Below are 21,993 nucleotides of genomic sequence, written 5' to 3' on the forward strand. Positions count from 1 at the left end.
GCTGATAAAAGGTGCTCTTTGCCACTGAGTTCACCTGTGCCTCAAGTGACAGTTCTGGATCCAAGAGCACCCCCAAACTATGGACCCGATCCTTCAGGGGGAGTGCAACCCCATCCAGGACAGGGCAAACATCACCTCGCCGGACAGATGAACCACCCGCTAACAGTACCTCTGTCTTGTCTGGATTGAGTCTCAGTTTATTAGCCCTCATCCAGTCCCTGATGCAGAGGGGATCCCGGGATCAGGGAGGCATGATTCCTTCCTTGCCCCGGGATCTCGCCCTACACTTTGGGCCTGCTTTTTCTGCAGTCTCGGGCTGAGCGCTGTGCCCATCGGGGGTGGGGTGGGGTGAGCGGGGGAAATATATTTTTTAAAAATGCCTTACCTTTTGCGCACAAGCGCTTGTGCGCATCTTCTTCTTTAAGGGGGGGAAAAACCAAAATGGCGGGTGCGACGCCTCTCCCTCTGAGGTCACCACACGCCACGTGTGAACAGCGGCGTTCTTCTTGAACGGACAATTGTCTCGCTTAGTTTGCATAGTTCTGCCTAGGGGAAAGTTCTTCGAGATTAGGCTCTCTTCAAGTGGGAAGAGATTTTTGTTGCTTCAATAAAGCTTTGTGGATTACTTAGCAGGTCTCGTTATTGTCTCCCAAGAAGGCGGGAGGTTCCGAGAAACACGACCACTAGGACGTTGGATTGGATAGGACTTTTGATTCCGTTTGTATGCATGGTCTTCTGGCAATTGTCACTCCTGACCACCATCTGTTACATTCTTCTTTATGTATTGCTCTTTTTTTTCCATAGAAAAATTCAACACGTACGTGACCCTCAAAGTGCAGAATGTGAAGAGTACCACTATTGCAGTTCGAGGAAGCCTTCCCTGTTGGGAGCAAGACTTCATGTTGTAAGCTGGGTTGGGCGACTGGGGTAATTTGGCAGTGGATGGAGCCAAAGCAAACCTGTCGGTGGGTAGGATGACCCTACGGAAAGGAGGGGGGAATCCGCACGTCGTTCTGAGATTGCTTCTAAGCGACCCCAGTGCGGCGTGAAAGCGATCGTGTACCTGGCCTTTGGAGGAGCCGACTAAGAGACGTCCTTCCCGCCGCCGCCGCCCGCAGACCTCCTCGCCGACTGGCGAGGAGAGCTCAGCTGAAGAAGGCGGGGTTGAGAGCGGAAGAAGCTCTCCACCCCGCCTTCTTCCCCAGAGCTCTCCGTCCCAGCCGGCAAGGAGGTCGGCGGGTGGCGTCGGCGGCGGCGGGAAGGACGTCTCTTCGTCAGCTCTTCCAAAGGCCAGGTACACGATCGCTTTCACGCCGCACTGGGGTCGCTTAGAAGCGATCTCAGAACGACGTGCGGATTCCCCCGAGGACAGGGCTCCCGTATCTTATTGATAAATTGTAAGGGGCGAAAGACTAATCGAACCATCTAGTAGCTGGTTCCCTCCGAAGTTTCCCTCAGGATAGCTGGCGCTCGTCCCGCGCGACCCGAAAGCCCCATGGTGCAATGAACGTGAGGGCTGGCGTGCGCCGGCCGAGGTGGGATCCCGAGGCCGCTGAGCGGAGGGCACACTACCGGCCCGTCTTGCCCACCCCGTCGGGGAGGTGGAGCATGAGCGTGCGTGCTAGGACCTGAAAGATGGTGAACTATGCCTGGGCAGGGCGAAGCCAGAGGAAACTCTGGTGGAGGTCCATAGCGGCCCTGACGTGCAAATCGGTCGTCCGACCTGGGTATAGGGGTGGGTGGGATAAATTGTAAGCCGCTCCGAGAGCCTTTTGGCTGAGGTGCGGGATAAAAATAAATATTTATGTTTTTACGCTGAATTTTGCGGCTTTAATTTTGGCAAACGATTCAGAGAGCTTTGGCTGTTAGCCAGTATAGAATTGAAATGAATGAAGCTCCTGTATATACTAAAAGATCAGTCTGGTCCTGGGGATGGACACCCTGACACAGGCTGAACGATGTCTGCTTCTCTTGCAGTGAGATTAACCGTCTGGACCTTGGGCTGACAGTAGAAGTGTGGAACAAAGGTCTTATTTGGGACACTATGGTGGGCACAATTTGGATCCCCCTAAGTACTATCCGGCAATCTAATGAGGTATGTATAGATCCACTCTCCATAGGGTGGACTTGGGTCTTTGCGGAGAGAGAAACTCATGAGTTCAGTTACTGGGTGACTGTAGGTGCTCCTCAAAGACTGGGGGGAGACGCGACAGCACTCTTCAAATACTTGAAAGGTTGTCACACAGAGGAGGGCCAGGATGTCTTCTTGATCCTCCCAGAGTGCAGGACACAAAATCATAGGTTCAAGTTACTTGAAGTTAGATTCCGGTGGACATCAGGAAAAACTTACTACCTGTTAGAGCAGTATGACAATGGAACCAGTGACCTAGGGAGGTGGTGGGCTCTCCCACACTAGAGGCCTTCAAGAGGCAGCTGGACAACCATCTGTCAGGGATGCTTTGAGGTGGATTCCTGCATTGAGCAGGGGGTTGGACTCGATGGCCTTGTAGGCCCCTTCCAACTCTGCTATTCTATGATTCTCTGAAATCTTAGAAACATAGCTTTGAAATCATGTGAGATACTGGTTCCCCTCTATTTGGTTAGGCCTCATCTTGAGTACTGTGTCCAGTTCTGGGCACCACACTTCAAGAAGGTTGCAGACAAGCTGGAGCGTGTTTGGAGGAGGGCAATGAGGATGATCAGGGGTCTGGAAACAAAGCCCTATGAAGAGAGACTGAAAGAACTGGGCAGGTTTAGCCTGGAGAAGAGAAGACGGAGGGGAGACATGATATCACTCTTCAAATACTTGAAAGATTGTCACACCGAGGACAGACAGGATCTCTTCTCGATCCTCCCAGAGTGCAGGACACGGAATAATGGCCTCAAGTTACAGGAAGCCATATTCTGACTGGACATCAGGAAAAACTTCCTGACTCTATGAGCAGGACAACAATGGGGACAGTTAACTAGGTCATGGGCTGTCCCACACTAGAGGTGTTCAAGAGGCAGCTGGACATCCATCTGTCAGGAATGCTTTAACATGGATTCCTGTATTGAGCAGGGGGTTGGAGTGGATGGCCTTATAGGCCCCTTCCAACTCTACTGTTCTATGATTCTATGTAACTGTTTCTCTGCTGGGAGAGAATGGTCTGGCTTTGCAATTGCCTGGCTGAAAGCAAACCTCCATTTCATGACTCTCAGTAGCTACTAGCATGACTAGTACGAGAGCCAGCACGCCTCTGAATGTCTTGCTTCCGGGGTTCCCAAAGGCATCTGGTGGACCACTGTAGAAGCAGAATGTTGAACTCAAAGGGCTTCTTGTGTTCTTCAACCTCTTTTCTCTCTCTCCCCAGGATGGCCCCGGGGAGTGGCTGACCCTCGACTCACATGTCATTATGACTGACAATGAGATCTCTGGCACCAAGGACCCCACCTTCCACCGAATCCTTTTAGACACCCGCTTCGAGCTCCCACTCGGTATGACAGCAGCGAAGCGACGTTTGTTCCGCAACCTCGGAAAATATGTAATTTTAATGTACATACACTCAGTAGTGAATGAGCCTCGTGTGGCGCAGAGCGGTAAAGCAGCAGTTTCTGCAGCTGAAACTCTCCCCACGGCCTGAGTTTGATTCCAGCGGAAGCTGATTCTCAGGCAGCCGGCTCAGGTCGACTCAGCCTCCCATCCTCCCGAGGTCGGTAAAATGAGTACCCAGCTAGCTGGGGGAAAGGTAATAACAGCCAGGGAAGGCAACGGCAAACCACCCCGCTTTAAGGCCTGCCAAGAAAACATCAGCGAAAGCTGGCGTCCCTCCAAGAGTCAGTAATGGCTCAGTGCTTGCACGAGAGGTTCCTTTCCTTTCCTTTCCACTCAGTAGTAGGGCATGTGTTTTTCATGCAGAAGTTTCTAGGTTCATTCCTTGACATCTCCGATGGGGCAGGAAAAAGCCCTGCCTGGAACCCAGGAGAGCTGCTGACAGTCAGTGTTGACAATACTGGGTTGGATGGAACAAAGATCTGACTGATTTTTAAAACAGCTTCCTAAGTTCCAATCGTATATTAATGTCATGGAATCCTGCTTTTTCTGGTTGCGGAATTCTGCATACCTTTACGCAGAATTTTTGTGTAGAGGAGATGGAAACACACAATGAGTCCATGCAGCTTCTGGTATAATAGTAGTAATAATAATAATAATAATAATAATAATCAATAAACAAAAAACCTACGGTTTACAAAACAACGTTAAAGGCTCCACAGTTTTCAAACAAACTCCAAAAAGCAGGGAAATTGGGAGTTAAGGCTCACAGGCCTATAACTCCACATCCTCCCTAAGGAGGCAGAAAGTGCCAGTGAAATTCTCATTCTCCCAAAGCAGATATAAACCATGAAGACAGGATGGAGAGTAGGATATGCAGAGGTGACTGTGGGGTTGTGGAAAACTGATGACGAACAAAAAAAATTAGAAAGCCATTTTGAGCCAGAGAAGTTTTCCCCATTTTCGTACTTTGAACTGCCATCCTGCCCTCAATATTTCACCAATCTTCTTGAAACATGCAGGGTATGTAAAACCAGCATTTCTTTCTGGCAGGTCTCCGTTTCAGAAAGATTGGTGAAACATTTTCCATTTTATTAACGTCAGAATGACCCACCCCAATTTCGGCCTTAACATGGTGGAATGCTCTTTTCACTGATCGCCTATAACACAGGGAAACACTCCCGTGTTTCCCTGCAATAATAATTTTATTTGTTACCCGCCTCTCCCTCCGGATCAATGCAGGGTACAACACAAATGCAAACACCACAAAATACATATAATTGATTAAAACATTTAAAACTAATACATTATTAAAAGCAGCACATTATTAAAAGGCATCTTAAAATTCAACTGGGTAGGCCTGCCAGAGAGGTTCGCTTGGCTCCTACATTGTTTTCCTTTCGTCGCCAGCTGTAGACCTTTCTATTTTCTCAGTATTTTAACACCTAATTTAACTTAAATTTAAACTCTGCTGTTTTAATTTCATTTTTTAACCTATATCAATTTTTGCTGTGTGGTTTTATCCTGGTCGTGCTTTTTATATTGTGTTTTGTATTTGTGTTTTTAAATTGTTGGTTGTTTTATTATCATAGAATCATAGAATCATAGAATAGTAGAGTTGGAAGGGGCCTACAAGGCCATCGAGTCCAACCCCCTGCTCAATGCAGGAATCCACCCTAAAGCATCCCCGACAGATGGTTGTCCAGCTGCCTCTTGAAGGCCTCTAGTGTGGGAGAGCCCACAACCTCCCTAGGTAACTGATTCCATTGTCACACTGCTCTAACAGTCAGGAAGTTTTTCCTGATGTCCAGCTGGAATCTGGCTTCCTTTAACTTGAGCCCGTTATTCCGTGTCCTGCACTCTGGGAGGATCAAGAAGAGATCCTGGCCCTCCTCTGTGTGACAACCTTTTCAGTATTTGAAGAGTGCTATCATGTCTCCCCTCAATCTTCTCTTCTCCAGGCTAAACATGCCCAGTTCTTTCAGTCTCTCTTCATAGGGCTTTGTTTCCAGACCCCTGATCATCCTGGTTGCCCTCCTCTGAACACGCTCCAGCTTGTCTGCATCCTTCTTGAATTGTGGAGCCCAGAACTGGATGCAATACTCTAGATGAGGCCTAACCATGGCCGAATAGAGGGGAACCAGTACCTCACGCAATTTGGAAGCTATACTTCTATTAATGCAGCCCAAAATAGCATTTGCCTTTCTTGCAGCCATATTGCACTGTTGGCTCATATTCAGCTTGTGATCTACAACAATTCCAAGATCCTTCTCATTTGTAGTGTTGCTGAGCCAAGTATCCCCGATCTTGTAACTGTGCCTTTGGTTTCTATTTCCCAAATGTCCCAAATGTAACATTTATCCCTGTTAAATTTCATCCTGTTGTTTTCAGCCCAGCACTCCAGCCTATCAAGATAACTTTGAAGTTTGTTTCTGTCTTCCAGGGTATTAGCTATCCCACCCAATTTTGTGTCATCTTCATGGTTTAAGTTTTTGTGAACCGCTCAGAGAGCTTCGGCTATTGGAAGGTATAAAAATGAAATCAATAAATAAATAAATAAATAAGAAATCAGATTTTATGGCTTTCTTAAATTCCGGAAGACCCTTAAGCTGATGAATTTCTCCCAGCAAGCCATTCCACAATCTGGGAGTGGCAGAAGAAAAGGCCTTCTGGGTAATAGTCGTCAGCCTTGTTTTTGTATTTTTATTTATTTATTTATTCATTACATTTTTATACTGCCCAATAGCCGAAGCTCTCTGGGCGGTTCACAGAAATTAAAACCATGAAGGGCATAAAAACAACCAACAAATTTAAAAACACAAAAAAGGCCTCTAAAGGTGAGATACCACATTAGGACGGAAATAGGAGGTATCCCACCTTATTCTCGCCTCATCTTGTAATATGGGAACCCCATTCCTACATCTAACTATCTCCCTTACGTGTTATTCCTTACCTGTTATGTGGAGCAATTTGTTTTTTTCTACTTAACGCAAGGAAATGTTTTTTTAAAAAATGCGACCTCCCGGCCTTCACCAGATATGGTACAGTCCAGAGAAGGCTGTACCAGTTGATTCTGTGATTTGTGTCATTATGTTCATCCTCCGAATGCCCCCCTCTCTTTCTCTCCTCCTGCAGATATTCCTGAGGAAGAAGCACGATACTGGGTTAAGGAGCTTGAGAGGCTCAACGCCATGCAAGACCAGGATGATGTAAGTGTCTACATATGTGGTGTTATGTGGTTTTAAAAATGTGTTCTCTCATAGAATCATAGAATAGTAGAACTAGAAGGGGCCTACAAGGCCATCGAGTCCAACCTCCTGCTCAATGCAGGAATCCACCCTAAAGCATCCCTGACAGGTGGCTGTCCAGCTGCCTCTTGAAGGCCTCTAGTGTGGGAGAGATCACAACCTCCCCAGGCAACTGATTCCATTGTCGTACTGCTCTAACAATCAGGAAGTTTTTCCTGATGTCCAGCCGGAATCTGGCTTCCTTTAACTTGAGCCCGTTATTCCATGTCCTATCTCAAGTATGAATTCTTTCTCCATTTTATTGTTTGTCCCCCAATTCCATTTCAAATTGTTCATATGCTCAAATCTGCAACAGTTCTCAGTTCCTTTATGTATCTCTCTACACGCTACATGTAATGTGCATGTTGATAAAACACTGTAAAAAAGCAATCTTGGTGTAACTGGACACAGATTCTTTTTATGCATTTTTTTTTGTGCTACATGTGAGCACTTATATGCATTGATAAAACCTGTCGTGTTTCTCAGAAAGACCAATGACGAGGCCTGCTAGGTAATCCACAAAGCTTTTATAAAGCAGCAAACATCTCTTCTACCTGAAGAGAGTCTAATCCCTTGGAAACTTCTCTCTAGGCAAAACTATGCAAACTAAGCGAGACAATTCTCTGACCAAGGAGAAAAGGAAGACTTTCCCAAAACGTCCGTAACTTCAGAGAGCCTGGTGTGGAGGCAGGTTCTAGCTCAATCCTAGGCAGACCGACTTTCTCACACCTTCCTTCCACTCTGTGTGTTTTACTTTCCGGCGGACCCTAGCATCAGCTAGCTTGTCGGGGCGCTCTCCTCTGGAAGAAAGCTCACTTCCCACTGAGAGTGTAGGATTTGGCCTTGAGGAGATCAGCTCTGGAGAAGGTTCACTCCCAGCTGGTGAATTGCCCGTGACAGCTTCCTCCCCCACTGGTCCAGGCTGGCGGGTGTCTGTCACCTCCTCCTCTAGTTCCGAATCTGAGCCTGATTGATTACCTGAAACGCCTTCTCCCAAAACAGGGGCAGTAGGACATGACAGAACCCTACAAAAAATAATAATACTCTTGGTGTGATCATACAATTGTAGAAAATTTTGTGTGGCATTTTACTAGTGCTCATGAGTATTTGTGTGGATTGATGAAATCTGGCTAAAAATACCACTCCAAAACAAATGAAGAAACAAAGAAATAACTTGATCATGATTGTACATATAGTGACAGTACAGTTACAGAAATATACGAAGTATATTTTTGTGTAGTGTCTTACGAATGTGCGGGAGCACATACATGCATCAGTAACGGCTCAAACAAGTAAGAACCCCCCCCCCTGCAGAATCATTTCAAAGGTCAGTCTAATCCATCATCCGCTCTCTGACAGCTTCCAGGAAGCCACAAGCAGCAGGGCACGAAGGCATCAGTTACCAATACTAGCTTCTGGTATTGAAAGGTAGACTGCCCCTGAACATTATGGTTCTGAATACCTCTCCTGGCTAATAGCTGGTGATGGGATTCATTTCCAGGAATTTGCCTCTCTCACATAGGTCATATTTAAGACACCAGTCTTAAAATCACTTCACTGGCTGCCGATTAGTTTCCGGGCGAAGTATAAAGCGTTGGTTATCACCTTTAAAGCCCTACATGGGTCCAGGCTACCTGCGGGATCGCCTTCTCCCGTACAATCCGCCCCACACACTCAGGTCCTCTGGGAAGGATTTACTCCAGCCAACGGCTCAGCAATACTACAAACGAGAAGGATCTTGGAATTGTTGTAGATCGCAAGCTGAATATGAGCCAACAGTACGATATGGCTGCAAGAAAGGCAAATGCTATTTTGGGCTGCATTAATAGAAGTATAGCTTCCAAATCACGTGAGGTACTGGTTCCTCTCTATTTGGCCCTGGTTAGGCCTCATCTAGAGTATTGCGTCCAGTTCTGGGCTCCACAATTCAAGAAGGACGCAGACAAACTGGAGCGTGTTCAGAAGAGGGCAACCAGGATGATCAGGGGTCTAGAAACAAAGCCCTATGAAGAGAGACTGAAAGAACTGGGCATGTTTAGCCTGGAGAAGAGAAGATTGAGGGGAGACATGATAGCACTCTTCAACTACTTAAAAGGTTGTCACACAGAGGAGGGCCAGGATCTCTTCTTGATCCTCCCAGAGTGCAGGACACGGAATAACGGGCTCAAGTTAAAGGAAGCCAGATTCCGGCTGGACATCAGGAAAAACTTCCTGACTGTTAGAGCAGTACGACAATGGAATCAGCTACCTAGGGAGGTGGTGGGCTCTCCCACACTAGAGGCCTTCAAGAGGCAGCTGGACAACCATCTGTCAGGGATGCTTTAGGGTGGATTCCTGCATTGAGCAGGGGGTTGGACTCGATGGCCTTGTAGGCCCCTTCCAACTCTGCTATTCTATGATTCTATGATTCTAAGGCTGACCACTATTACCCAGAAGACCTTTTCTTCCGCCGCTCCCAGTTTGTGGAATGGCTCGCCGGGAGAGATTCGTCAACTTAACAGTCTTCCGGAATTTAAGAAAGCCATAAAGACTGATCTCTTCCGGCAGGCCTACCCAGTCGAATTTTAAGATGCCTTTTTTTAATGGTGTGCTGCTTTTAATGATGCAGTGGTTTTAAATGTTTGAATTAGCTTTATGTATTTTATGGTGTTTTCATTTGTGTTGTACCCCGCCTCGATCCAGAGGGAGAGGCGGGTAACAAATAAATTTATTATTGTTGTTGTTGTGTTGTTGTTGTTATTATTATTTCTTACCTACCACTTCATTTTGTTCGAGGCAGGGAACAACAGTAAATACTAAATACATACAACTGAATTAAGAACATAATATACATTGTTAAAACATTCTAAAAACATCCTAAAATTCCCCTGGATAGGCCTGCCGGAAGAGATCAGTCTTGATAGCTTTCTTAAATGCTAAAAGACGGTTAAGTTGGCGAATCTCCTCCGGCAGGTCGTTCCACAGTCTGGGAGCGGCAAAAGAAAAGGTCCTCTGGGTAATACCTGTCAGCCTAGTTTTGGCTGGCTGAAGGAAATTCTTCCCAGAGGACCTGAGTGTGCGGGGCGGATTGTACGGGAGAAGGCGATCCCGCAGGTAGCCTGGACCCAAACCATGTAGGGCTTTAAAGGTGATAACCAACACGTTATACTACGCCCGGAAACTAATTGGCAGAGATTTTACAACTGGTGGTAAGCACTTTCTACTGAATAGACGGATTTTGCCTGTTTGTGGTGTTGCTGTGCACCTCAGGAAGAGGATGGAAGGTTGTGCTCTTTTCAAATAGACACTGACCATTTGACTTTTCTCTCTTCTCCTTCCACAACCGCAACATTTTTCGTTCTGGGATGAGCAGGAGAAGCCGCTTCCAGTTCCCGGCTCACAGTGCTGTAAGTGTTTGACTTGGTGGTGAATCTTGTGCATGTGACCCCTCTCCCCGCCCCACCCAAAACCCTGCTATAACGAGGGCATGCCTATGGAGTGCATCCCCGTCCCCCAGCACCATGGATTTGCCTTTTGAGGTCCTCCCCTTTGCCGAGGGCGTTAAGGAGTTGGAGTCTCACTCCGTTTGGCCCAAGGAGGTGTTGTTAATATTGGGGCTGGCAAAAAGTTTCATTCTTGTGTCTCCTCTCTGTGTCTTCCTATCCTATTTCTCCCCCTATGTCTCCCCACCATCTTTTGAACTTCAGAAACTTCAGAACTTCCCCACCGTCTTTTGAACTATTGAAAACGTGGGGGTGGTCCGACGCGTAATGGCTAGAAGGCACAGTTGTTGGTGGAAGGCCAAAAAAATAAAAAGCTGGAAGGGAGGGCCAGAAGGAATGAAAGGAGAGGAAATCCCTTTTAGGCATGGTCTAGGTCAGCCTTCCTCAACCTGGGGCGCTCCAGATGTGTTGGACTACAACTCCCAGAATGCCCCAGCCAGCTGGCTGGGGCATTCTGGGAGGTGCAGTCCAACACATCTGGAGCACTCCAGGTTGAGGAAGGCTGGTCTAGGTAACGGCCCAACAGTGTCCCTCCTCGGATCGATAGACTCCTTTTTTCTTTTTAACCTGACAGTTAAACCATTACGACACAGTGTAAGGACATAGGAAGAACCCTGCTAGGTCCGAAAAGGTCCGAAAAGAGCCAGTGTGGTGTAGTGGCAGGAGATCCGGGTTCTAGTCCCCCGTCCGCCATGGAAACCCACCGGGTGACTTTGGGCCAGTCACAGACTCTCAGCCCAGCCTACCTCACAGGGTGGTTGTTGTGAGGATAAAATGGAGAGGAGGAGGATTATGTAGACTGCCTTGGGTTCCTTGGAGGAAAAAAGGCGGGATATAAACGCAATAATAATAATGCAATGCAATAATAATCTAGTCCGGAATCCTGTTTCTCATGGCAAAAGCTTTATGGTTACACATTTCAGAAGTCATATAGCCGATGATCCTCTCCCCACGGCCTGAGTTCAATCCCAGCTGAAGCTTGTTTCAGGCAGCCGGCTCGGGTCGACTCAGCCTTCCATCCTCCCGAGGTCGGTAAAATGAGTACCCAGTTAGCTGGGGGAAAGGTAATAACGGCCGGGGAAGGCAACGGCAAACCACCCCGCTATAAGGCCTGCCAAGAAAACGTCAGCGAAAGCTGGCGTCCTTCCAAGAGTCAGCAATGACTCAGTGCTTGCACGAGAGGTTCCTTTCCTTTCCTTCCAAAAGTTAATCACTACTAAAGGTGTGCGCCACTCCGTTTCGGATTCCCGAATCCAAAGCGGAGCGGGCTGATTCGGACCTCCTAAACCTGGTTCCGGAGTGGGTCGGGGGAGGTCCAGATTGTCCAGAAGTGGTTCAGAACGGTCCAGATTGATTCGGACTGTTCCGAAGCTTTGGAGGCAGGTAAGTGGGGAAGTGGGGAGGGGAGCTTACTCGGATGCCATTTCATCTTCCCCTTCCCCACAGGTAAGTGGAGAAGGGGGAGAGATGGCATCCGAATATCGATCCAGACCTCCAGATCTCGCTCCGGATCCAGTTCTGGAGTGGGTTGGGGGGTGCCCGGATCGACACGAACCGGTTCAGGCTCGATCCGGAAGGTCTGGATCAGGATACGAAGTGGTTTGTGGGGGGGGGCGTGCACAGCCCTAATCACTACTGCCGTGATGAGATCCCCATGGCCCAGTGGGCAGCCAGATACCTAAATGGGAAGCCCAAAATAAGGGCTTGAAAGGAACAACTCGCCCAGGATGCCTGGGTCTCAGCGATGTTCAAGATCGCCAGGATTCTCCAAACATCATCCTGCTATTCATCTTCTACCCGATTCCGTTTCACGTTTGTGGTCGCTGAACGGGAAATCGAGTAGTGATCAAACGAGATGGTGCTGCTCATTTGGAACTTCCTCTTTTGAAAAGAGGAAGTAACTGAGGAACAAAAACACGGGCGGAGAAGCGAAGGTAGGGAGCGTGTTAGTGTGTGTGATGGAGCGTGTGATGGAGCTCGAAGGATAGTTAAATAAACAAACCATTATCCTCTCAGCCCCAAAGAACAACTCCCAAGAGCACTGCGGCATGTAATCGTTGAATCCATAGAATCCAGCCACTAAAAATTGTTAGTCTGTTGAAATGGCATATCCAATTCATGAGGTCACATATTTTAAAAGATCTGCTATTTTTAGGGTTGTCCCAAGGATGCCACCCTTCCCCAAGCCTCGCTTTGTTGGACCTTCCTTTTCAACAGCCGTGAGGGTGAGAATTTCAGTAGGGTGACCCTATGAAAAGGAGGACAGGGCTCCTGTATCTTTAACAGTTGCATAGAAAAGGGAATTTCTGCAGGTGTCATTTGTATATATGGAGAACCTGGGGAAACTCCCTCTTCATCACCACAGTTAAAGCTGCAGGAGCTATACTAGAGTAACCAGATTTAAAAGAGGGCAGGGCTCCTGCAGCTTTAACTGCTGTGATGAAGAGGGAATTTCATATATACAAATGACACCTGTTGAAATTCCCTTTTCTATGCAACTGTGAAAGATACAGGAGCCCTGTCCTCCTTTTCATATGGCCATCCTACCCAACACTCCTAGTCCTGCAGAGAACATTTAATGTCCAAGGAACTAAAATAAGCGGGAGCCAAGTGCAATTTTGCTTCAGGCGTTGGGAGGTTTGTTTATTTATTCATTGCCTTTATATGCCGCCTAACAGTCGTAACTCTCTGGTTTATAATGACAGTTGCCTTCACGGAGGCTGTGTTTAGTTCTCATGACTAGGGTCTATTAGTGTGTGTCCTTCTCCTCCTCTTCCATAAATTTGCCTCATCTCTTTTTAAAAACGAATGGCCAACACCACGTCTTGTGGCAATGCATTCCACAGGTTTGATATCATTTAGAAGCCTTTAAAAACAAGGCTTACAATTTTATAGAGAGTAGACCACGGGTGGGCAGTAGGTGGGTCTACTGGTAGACCAACAGTAGATCAACATTGCAGTAGATCAACATTGTCTGAAATAGCAGGAACAAAATTATTTTTCTTTTTTTACCTATGTTATTGATGTCTGCAGAGGGAATTTCATCTTGTGAAATAATGTAAATTTCTCTGCAGACATGAACTGGAACGAAGAAAGCTTGGGGCACCCAGAAGTGAACTTTTATGCAAAAAAGGCCATGAGCGCTATTCAGTTCTGGTGATGAAAACAAATTCCTAGGCTCAGAGTCTGGTCAGAGGGACCCTGTTCTTTATCTCTGTGTCTTTCTTTTGCACTTGGTTGGTGGATCTTAGATGGCTTGTGGGGGACAGGAAGGAGTCCCCAATCTTTCTAGGCTGGTAGAAGTGTTTGGAATTTTGAGAGAGTTTCAGGCACTCTCACAAAATGGCTGCCACAGGACTTGCTGGCTCATTCACCAATTGGCTGCCACGTTGGCCAGTCACAAAATACCAATTTCCCAGGAGACTAAAAGAAAAGTAAATTACCCAAGAACCTAAGTGCAAAGCAGATGCGAGATTTAAGCTCCCAAAACACAGAACTCCCTTTTTGAACCCACAGTTTTCAGCTCCAGCACAAATTCCATCGAAAGCAAACTGATGACGCTTAGAGACAAGTATCTTGGCCAAGGAACTGAGTACAAGGCAGAGGTAGATTTTGAGCCCCAAATGCCAGATCACCTGTTTTATACCCCTCAAAGCAGTATAAAATACTCATTTCACAGAAAGTAAACCCGCATCTCATCCACTCACCCACACACAAAACAACGGTAAAACATGTGCATGTATGTGCAGGCAAAACACACGCCAGAGACAGCTTAATACACACATGCTCCCACCCACCCCCTGCAAAAGGCACAAATGCACACGGAGACTGCTCCCGACCATCAATCAAGGGGAGTTTTTATCCGCCCCTTGAACTTCAAAATACAGCGGTGGCCAAAATTGTGGACACGTTTTGAAATGTTCGTGTTTTGCAACTTTGCCTGCTTATAGAAAAGGTTCACAAACTTCAAATGTTTATATATCAACTGAAAGACCTGATTCACATAATACAACCAGCCTGCTTCTTTTCCTGGGTGGCGAATCAACTCTTTTCTTTGGTGCCATGGCTCTGTTTATGAGTTTCGTACGTACACTTTTAATTTGAGAAATACTTCCAATATTCACACCATCTCCAATTGCGCTTAAGTTACTGAATGAACCGTAAAACTGACTTTCCCCAACTTGAGACATGATGTAGCGCAGCTACTGCCACGTGATTGGTCCCCAGAACAAGGACTGTGATTGGCCAGTAGGTTTGCAATTCCAATCTGCTTCTTCACTCAATCACACTTGCGTCTGTTTTAGACTAAAGTAAGCATAACTTTTTTTTTGTACTGCAGATATTTGCGTTCTGTTTTTGTACTGGATTCAGCATGAAATTCTCCTTCAATTGATATAGATAGGGTGACCATATGAAAAGGAGAATTGTATCTTTAACAATTGTATTGAAAAGGGTATTTCAGCAGGTGTCATTTGTATATATGGGGAACCTGGTGAAATTTCCTCTTCATCACACAAGTTAAAGCTGCAGGAGCCCTGCCCTCTTTTAAATCTGATCACTCTAGCATAGCTCCTGCACCTTTAACTGTTGGGATGAAGAGAGAATTTCACCAGATTCTCCAAATATACAAATGACACCTGTTGAAATTCTCTTTTCTATGCAACTGTTAAAGATACAGGAGCTCTGTCCTCCTTTTCATAGGGTCACCCTAGATATAGAAACATTTGAATTTCGTGAAACCGAACATTTTCTATAAGCATGCAAAGTGGCAACGCATGAAAATTTCAAAAAAAGGTCCACAATTTTGGCCACTACTGTCATGTGCTGAGCTGCAGCTGTCCGCCATTTTTATTCTTTAAGAATGCCCCTGGGGCATATTCCACCCCGTCCCCTGGGGCCTTGGAAATAAAGATGGCACTGGAGACCGTCATTTTGCTCGGCGGCATGCCAGCTTCCCAGTTGATTTTTGGATTGTTTTATTAAAAGCGTCTTCAAAAATAAATATATCAGGAGCTTGGTGAGCACCAAGGGAGATGTCTGCAGGCACAGTTGTGCCCCTGGTCACCACATTGGGGACCCCAGGATCATTAGACAAATCTGTGGAGGACGGGTCACCTCCATGTTCTCTGAAGATCAAAAGGTCAGAACAACTCAAGAGGGGAGAGCCGTTCCATTTATGCTCTGTTTGCGAGCCTCGGGGAGTCCATCTAGTCACAGGGTTCCCCCCATCACCACCTCCAATCCTCTCTTCCCTTTGGGGCTAGGATTACTGACTTTATTTAGAGTTGGCCTGTCTCTTAAAGGGACATGTCTTCTTGGTTTTTTTTTGTAGGCAACTGGAATTATTTTGGCTGGGGAGATCAACAAAGTAAGTATGCAGCCCCCCCCCCCCGACACCCCCCCCAAACTGTGTACAGCTTCCTCCCTCTTCTCAATTATGGCCTTTTTAATTACCTTTCCTTACCCTCCTCCTCCTCCTCGGGGTCAAATCTTACATTGTCCCCCTTTTTCAGAAGACACACTCAAAAATATCTGAGACCCCGAGGAGAAGCCGGAGTTCCTAGAAAGCAATTTGGGTGCATGCGTTACGATGGTGATCAAAAGTGCTTCCCAGGCATTAAGGCATAGAATAATTAAAATAGTTGCACCGAATGTCCTCTGATACAGCTCTCTGCTCAGTGCTGGGAATTGAGAGCTATGACATCCCCTGCCGATGGCTCTCCAACATCAGCTTGAAGGCCTCCATCCAGGGTAACTGGTTCCATTGTTGAACTGTTTTTACCCTCAAGAAATTTCTTCTAATGTTCAATTTGAATCTTAAGCCTATTAGAAGTAGTCCAGACAAGAAATCTTTGCCATTATTATTATTATTATTATTATTATTATTATTATTATTATTATTATTATCTTCCACCCCTTCCCCCATATTGCAGCTGTGGGGACTGAGCATATAATCATAGAATAGTAGAGTTGGAAGGGGCCTACAAGGCCATCGAGTCCAAGCCCCTGCTCAATGCAGGAATCCGCCCTAAAGCATCCCTGACAGATGGTTGTCCAGCTGCCTCTTGAAGGCCTCTAGTGTGGGAGAGCCCACAACCTCCCTAGGTCACTGGTTCCATTGTCGTACTGCTCTAACAGTCAGGACGTTTTTCCTGATGTCCAGCTGGAATCTGGCTTCCTTTAACTTGAGCCCGTTATTCCATGTCCTGCACTCTGGGAGGATCGAGAAGAGATCCTGGCCCTCCTCTGTGTGACAACCTTTTAAGTAGTTGAAGAGTGCTATCATGTCTCCGCTCCATCTTCTCTTCTCCAGGCTAAACATGCCCAGTTCTTTCAGTCTCTCCTCATAGGGCTTTGTTTCCAGACCCCTGATCATCCTGGTTGCCCTCCTCTGAACACGCTCCAGCTTGTCTGCGTCCTTCTTGAATTGTGGAGCCCAGAACTGAACTGTATACATCCCGGCTGTAAATTGCACAAATTTGCGTAATTTGTTGGAATTATGACGGTAATGTGCACCATTTAGGCAAATGTGCAGAATTTACAGCCGAAAATTGCACACATTTGTTGCACCATTTTAAAATGGCTTTTTACGGAAATTCTGCCCAGTGTGCCCAACTTGTTGCACACTGAGTTGGGCCAGCTGGTGGAAGACGGAACGGAGTTCAGGGGGCTGAGCTGACAAAAGCTCACCACACTCCACACACACCCCACCGGATTCCTCTGACATCCCAGTGGCCACAAAAACAAAGATTTCAGATCCTTTATTAGGCTTGAGCTTGGGCGGGCAGCAGGAGGGAGCAATAGACAGCCGTGATGTAAATCAGTCAACAAGAATTCAGTTATGTAGATAAAAAAAGCTGGGTTTTTTTTATGTTGCTAGGGCTGAGAGGTGACGTACCAAGGTGTTAATTGAAAAAACACTTGCCCTGTTCTATTATTCAGCCCAGGAAAGGCATGCCAGGCTGGGATGCAACTGATAGAGGTTGTTACCTCAGCTGTTTACAGGAAGGCTGAATGAACAGCTTGGCCAAGATGCCCTGGGTATTGTCACAGTTGTCCTCCTCCTCAGATTAATCATGAGGCAGATCCCAACATCTCAGGGATCACATACTGGCGTCTGAACCCTACAAAGGCATTCTGATTTGCCTGCAAAATAGCATCACTGAGGGCAAGCAATAGCAACAAAATAGTGGTGGCGGTTTAAACGGATAAGGAAAGAGTTTCATAGTGGCTCCATTCAGACACCTTAAAGCATGGTGGTTAAGCCAGAAAGCTGGGCTGTGTTCAGAAGACACCTTAAACCATGGCTTTAAGCATGGTGGCTAAAGCAAAATGCCTTATTCACCATGGTTAAAGCCATGGTTTAAGGTGTCTTCTGAACACAGCCTGACATTCGGGCTTATCCACCGTGGTTATAAGCCGTGGTTTAAGGTGTCTTCTGAACGGGGCCAAAGAGTGCCACAAATGGCCAAGGCAGATGGTTTTTCACCACGACAGCAAGCAGTGTCCGGAAATGCAAATCATTCAGCTCAGCCATAAATGTAGCCAAACTTAAAATGAATGATCGATTCAAAGCTTACCTGGACTGAAAACAAGGGTCAATGAACCATGCTCAAAAGTGATCTTCTAAAATTAAAAAGTGACCCAGCTTTGTGGAGGAAGAGGAGAGGGAAGTATAGGGGGGAAAAGTTAACTACAACCACATAAAATATCTCCTAGTAAGAAATAAATAGGGATTAGATTTGCATGCTAAGGGTTTCTCCGGTCCCCCACCTGTACCCCGTCATGTACATCCCCCATGACCCTCCTTTCCCCCTCCACTCCATTCTATTTATAGCCAATATATGGTACACGCACACACACACACACACACACACACACACAAGACTTCCCAGCCTACTCACATGCCCCCTTGCTTTATAACAACAGGAAATGCTGCTTTATAATCTCACATTGTGGTATTGGGCTCCTCTTTCAGACGACGACCCAGACAGCACCGTCGATGACCGTGATAGCGATTACCGCAGCGAGACCAGCAACAGTATCCCACCCCCATACTATACCACCTCCCAGCCTAATGCCTCGGTGCACCAGTACCCCCTACGCCACCAGCAGCGAACCTCCCGAGACTCGTACACGGATTCCATGCAGAGCTACGACATGGACTATTCGGACCATCAGCCAATCAGGTAGAGTGGGTGGAACCTGGGACTTCCCTGGGGGGAGGGTACAAGAATATTCTCTAAGCAGGAGTGGGGCCATTATTATAGAAGGGAGAATTTGGCTAGGAGTAGGCTTTGGATTTTGCAAGGGGCTTAGGTCTTGAGAAATAGGCCAAGGGGCTTAGGTGTTGAGGAAGGAGCACCCTGAAACAGGCCATGGGGCTTAGGTGTTGAGAAAGGAGCATCCCGAAACAGGCCAAGTGGCTTAGGTGTTGAGGAAGGAACACCCTGAAACAGGCCAGGGGCTTAGGTGTTGAGAAAGGAGCACCCTGAAACAGGCCATGGGGCTTAGGTGTTGAGGAAGGAGCACCCTGAAACAGGTCAAAGGGCTTAGGTGTTGAGGAAGGAGCACCCTGAAACAGGCCAAGGGACTTAGGTGCTGAGGAAGGAGCACCCTGAAATAGGCCAAGCGGCTTAGGTGTTGAGGAAGGAGCACCCTGAAATAGGCCAAGCGGCTTAGGTGTTGAGGAAGGAGCATCATGAAACAGGCCAAGGGGCTTAGGTGTTGACAAAGGAGCACCCTGAAACAGGCCATGGGGCTTAGGTGTTGAGGAAGGAGCACCCTGAAACAGGCCAAAGGGCTTAGGTGTTGAGGAAGGAGCACCCTGAAACAGGCCAAGGGGCTTAGGTGTTGAGGAAGGAGCACCCTGAAACAGGCCATGGGGCTTAGGTGTTGAGGAAGGAGCACCCTGAAACAGGCCAAGGGGCTTAGGTGCTGAGAAAGGAGCACCCTGAAACAGGCCAAGGGGCTTAGGTGTTGAGAAAGGAGCACCCTGAAACAGGCCATGGGGCTTAGGTGTTGAGGAAGGAGCACCCTGAAACAGGCCAAGGGGCTTAGGTGTTGAGAAAGGAGCACCCTGAAACAGGCCAAGGGGCTTAGGTGTTGAAGAAGGAGCACCCTGAAACAGGCCAAGGGGCTTAGGTGTTGAGGAAGGAGCACCCTGAAACAGGCCATGGGGCTTAGGTGTTGAGGAAGGAGCACCCTGAAACAGGCCAAGGGGCTTAGGTGCTGAGAAAGGAGCACCCTGAAACAGGCCAAGGGGCTTAGGTGTTGAGAAAGGAGCACCCTGAAACAGGCCATGGGGCTTAGGTGTTGAGGAAGGAGCACCCTGAAACAGGCCAAGGGGCTTAGGTGTTGAGGAAGGAGCACCCTGAAACAGGCCAAGGGGCTTAGGTGTTGAGGAAGGAGCACCCTGAAACAGGCCATGGGGCTTAGGTGTTGAGGAAGGAGCACCCTGAAACAGGCCAAGGGGCTTAGGTGTTGAAAAAGGTAAGCTGTGGTGCACCCCCACTGCAGCTTGAAATCTCAAAAGGGAAAATGGCACACCCCACAGGGAAGTTACCCTCGGTGGCTTGCCATTACAAGTGAATCGGGTCAGAGTTAAAGGCCTCTTTGACACCCACCCGCTGCAAAAACGGCAAGGAAGTCCTCAGTAGAGTTCTCCCTTTGCAGACCTCTCTTACGCAGCTAGGACTTCAGTGAAAAAGAAACAGCTGAGATGCACAAGGAAGACATTCCTTGCGGATAGAAGCTATGCTGGAGGTCAAACAGGAATTGGGACACTTTAGCCCTCTGGATCAGCATTTGCTGCTAGATTCCTTATCTAACTGCACCTTTAAAAAAAAGAATTAGAAAAAGGTGCTATTGCACAGCAATCTATTTGGAATTTGGCCATTACAGTCCTGGACAGAAGTAGCATTTCTGACAGTGCTGTCAAGATATTTAAATTCCTATTGTTTGTCCCTTGTATGGTTTTTAGTTCCGAATGACCTAACTGCCTTGGGAGCTGCCTTAGATTATTTTTATTATCTATGTATTTTTTAGAAAGGTGGGGCAAAACCTAGAGATGTAGAAGAATTTCATTTTGCTCACAAAATATGTGAGCATCCCCCATGGGAAGCCCCAAATATGGGCGTGAGCCTGTGTTCGCTGGGGGGGGAGCAAGTTTTGAGCATGTGCTCATATTTGTCACATTCCCAATTCCTGGTTCCATTTGCACAAATTTCCTAATGTGTGTCAATTCCTTCAGTAGACCGAATCAGCCCCACTTTAGTCTATAGAACACCATTGCGAAATTTCAAGAGAGTTGTGCAAATGTTGGGAGATTTGCACCAATTTCCTAATTCGTGTAAATTTCTCCAGTAGACCGAATCAGCCCCACTTTAGTCTATAGAACACCGTTGTGAAATTTCAGGAAAGTTGTGCAAATGTTGGGAGATTTGCACAAATTTCCTAATTCGTGTAAATTCCTCCAGTAGACCCAATCAGCCCCACTTTAGTCTAAAGGACACCATTGCGAAATTTCAGGAAAGTTGTGCAAATGTTGGGAGATTTGCACCAATTTCCTAATTCGTGTAAATTTCTCCAGTAGACCAAATCAGCCCCACTTTAGTCTATAGAACACCATTGTGAAATTTCAGGAGAGTTGTGCAAATGTTGGGAGATTTGCACCAATTTCCTAATTCGTGTAAATTTCTCCAGTAGACCAAATCAGCCCCACTTTAGTCTATAGGACACCGTTGCGAAATTTCAGGAAAGTTGTGCAAATGTTGGGAGATTTGCAGCAATTTCCTAATTCGTGTAAATTTCTCCAGTAGACCGAATCAGCCCCACATTAGTCTATAGAACACCATTGCGAAATTTCAGTAAAGTTGTGCAAATGTTGGGAGATTTGCACCAATTTCCTAATTCGTGTAAATTCCTTCAGTAGACCAAATCAGCCCCACTTGAGTCTATAGAACACTGTTGTGAAATTTCAGGAGAGTTGTGCAAATGTTGGGAGATTTGCACCAATTTCCTAATTTGTGTAAATTCCTCCAGTAGACCGAATCAGCCCCACTTTAGTCTTTAGAACACCGTTGCGAAATTTCAGGAGAGTTGTGCAAATGTTGGGAGATTTGCACCAATTTCCTAATTCGTGTAAATTTCTCCAGTAGAACGAATCAGCCCCACATTAGTCTATAGAACACCGTTGCGAAATTTCAGGAGAGTTGTGCAAATGTTGGGAGATTTGCACCAATTTCCTAATTTGTGTAAATTCCTTCAGTAGACCGAATCAGCCCCACTTGAGTCTATAGAACACCGTTGCGAAATTTCAGGAGAGTTGTGCAAATGTTGGGAGATATGTACCAATTTCCTAATTCGTGTAAATTCCTCCAGTAGACCGAATCAGCCCCACTTTAGTCTATAGGACACTGTTGTGAAATTTCAGGAGAGTTGTGCAAATGTTGGGAGATTTGCACCAATTTCCTAATTCGTTTAAATTTCTCCAGTAGACCGAATCAGCCCCACTTTAGTCTATAGGACACCGTTGCGAAATTTCAGGAGAGTTGTGCAAATGTTGGGAGATTTGCACCAATTTCCTAATTCGTGTAAATTCCTCCAGTAGACCGAATCAGCCCCACTTTAGTCTATAGGACACTGTTGTGAAATTTCAGGAGAGTTGTGCAAATGTTGGGAGATTTGCACC

General features: G+C 46.7%; 1 protein-coding gene across 1 annotated transcript in view; it reads left to right on the forward strand.

Annotated features, from left to right (window-relative positions):
- UNC13A (unc-13 homolog A) overlaps window positions 1-21,993 on the forward strand; it is a 166,213-nt gene that overhangs the window by 17,642 nt on the left and 126,578 nt on the right. Inside the window, exons 3-9 of the mRNA XM_063147208.1 lie at window positions 805-904; window positions 1,978-2,095; window positions 3,354-3,477; window positions 6,668-6,739; window positions 10,149-10,205; window positions 15,634-15,669; window positions 18,280-18,490. Coding sequence (XP_063003278.1) covers window positions 805-904; window positions 1,978-2,095; window positions 3,354-3,477; window positions 6,668-6,739; window positions 10,149-10,205; window positions 15,634-15,669; window positions 18,280-18,490 — 718 coding nt within the window. The remainder of the gene's footprint in view (window positions 1-804; window positions 905-1,977; window positions 2,096-3,353; window positions 3,478-6,667; window positions 6,740-10,148; window positions 10,206-15,633; window positions 15,670-18,279; window positions 18,491-21,993) is intronic.

This window comes from Elgaria multicarinata, chromosome 23, assembly GCF_023053635.1.
Source record: "Elgaria multicarinata webbii isolate HBS135686 ecotype San Diego chromosome 23, rElgMul1.1.pri, whole genome shotgun sequence".
NCBI lineage: Eukaryota > Metazoa > Chordata > Lepidosauria > Squamata > Anguidae > Elgaria > Elgaria multicarinata.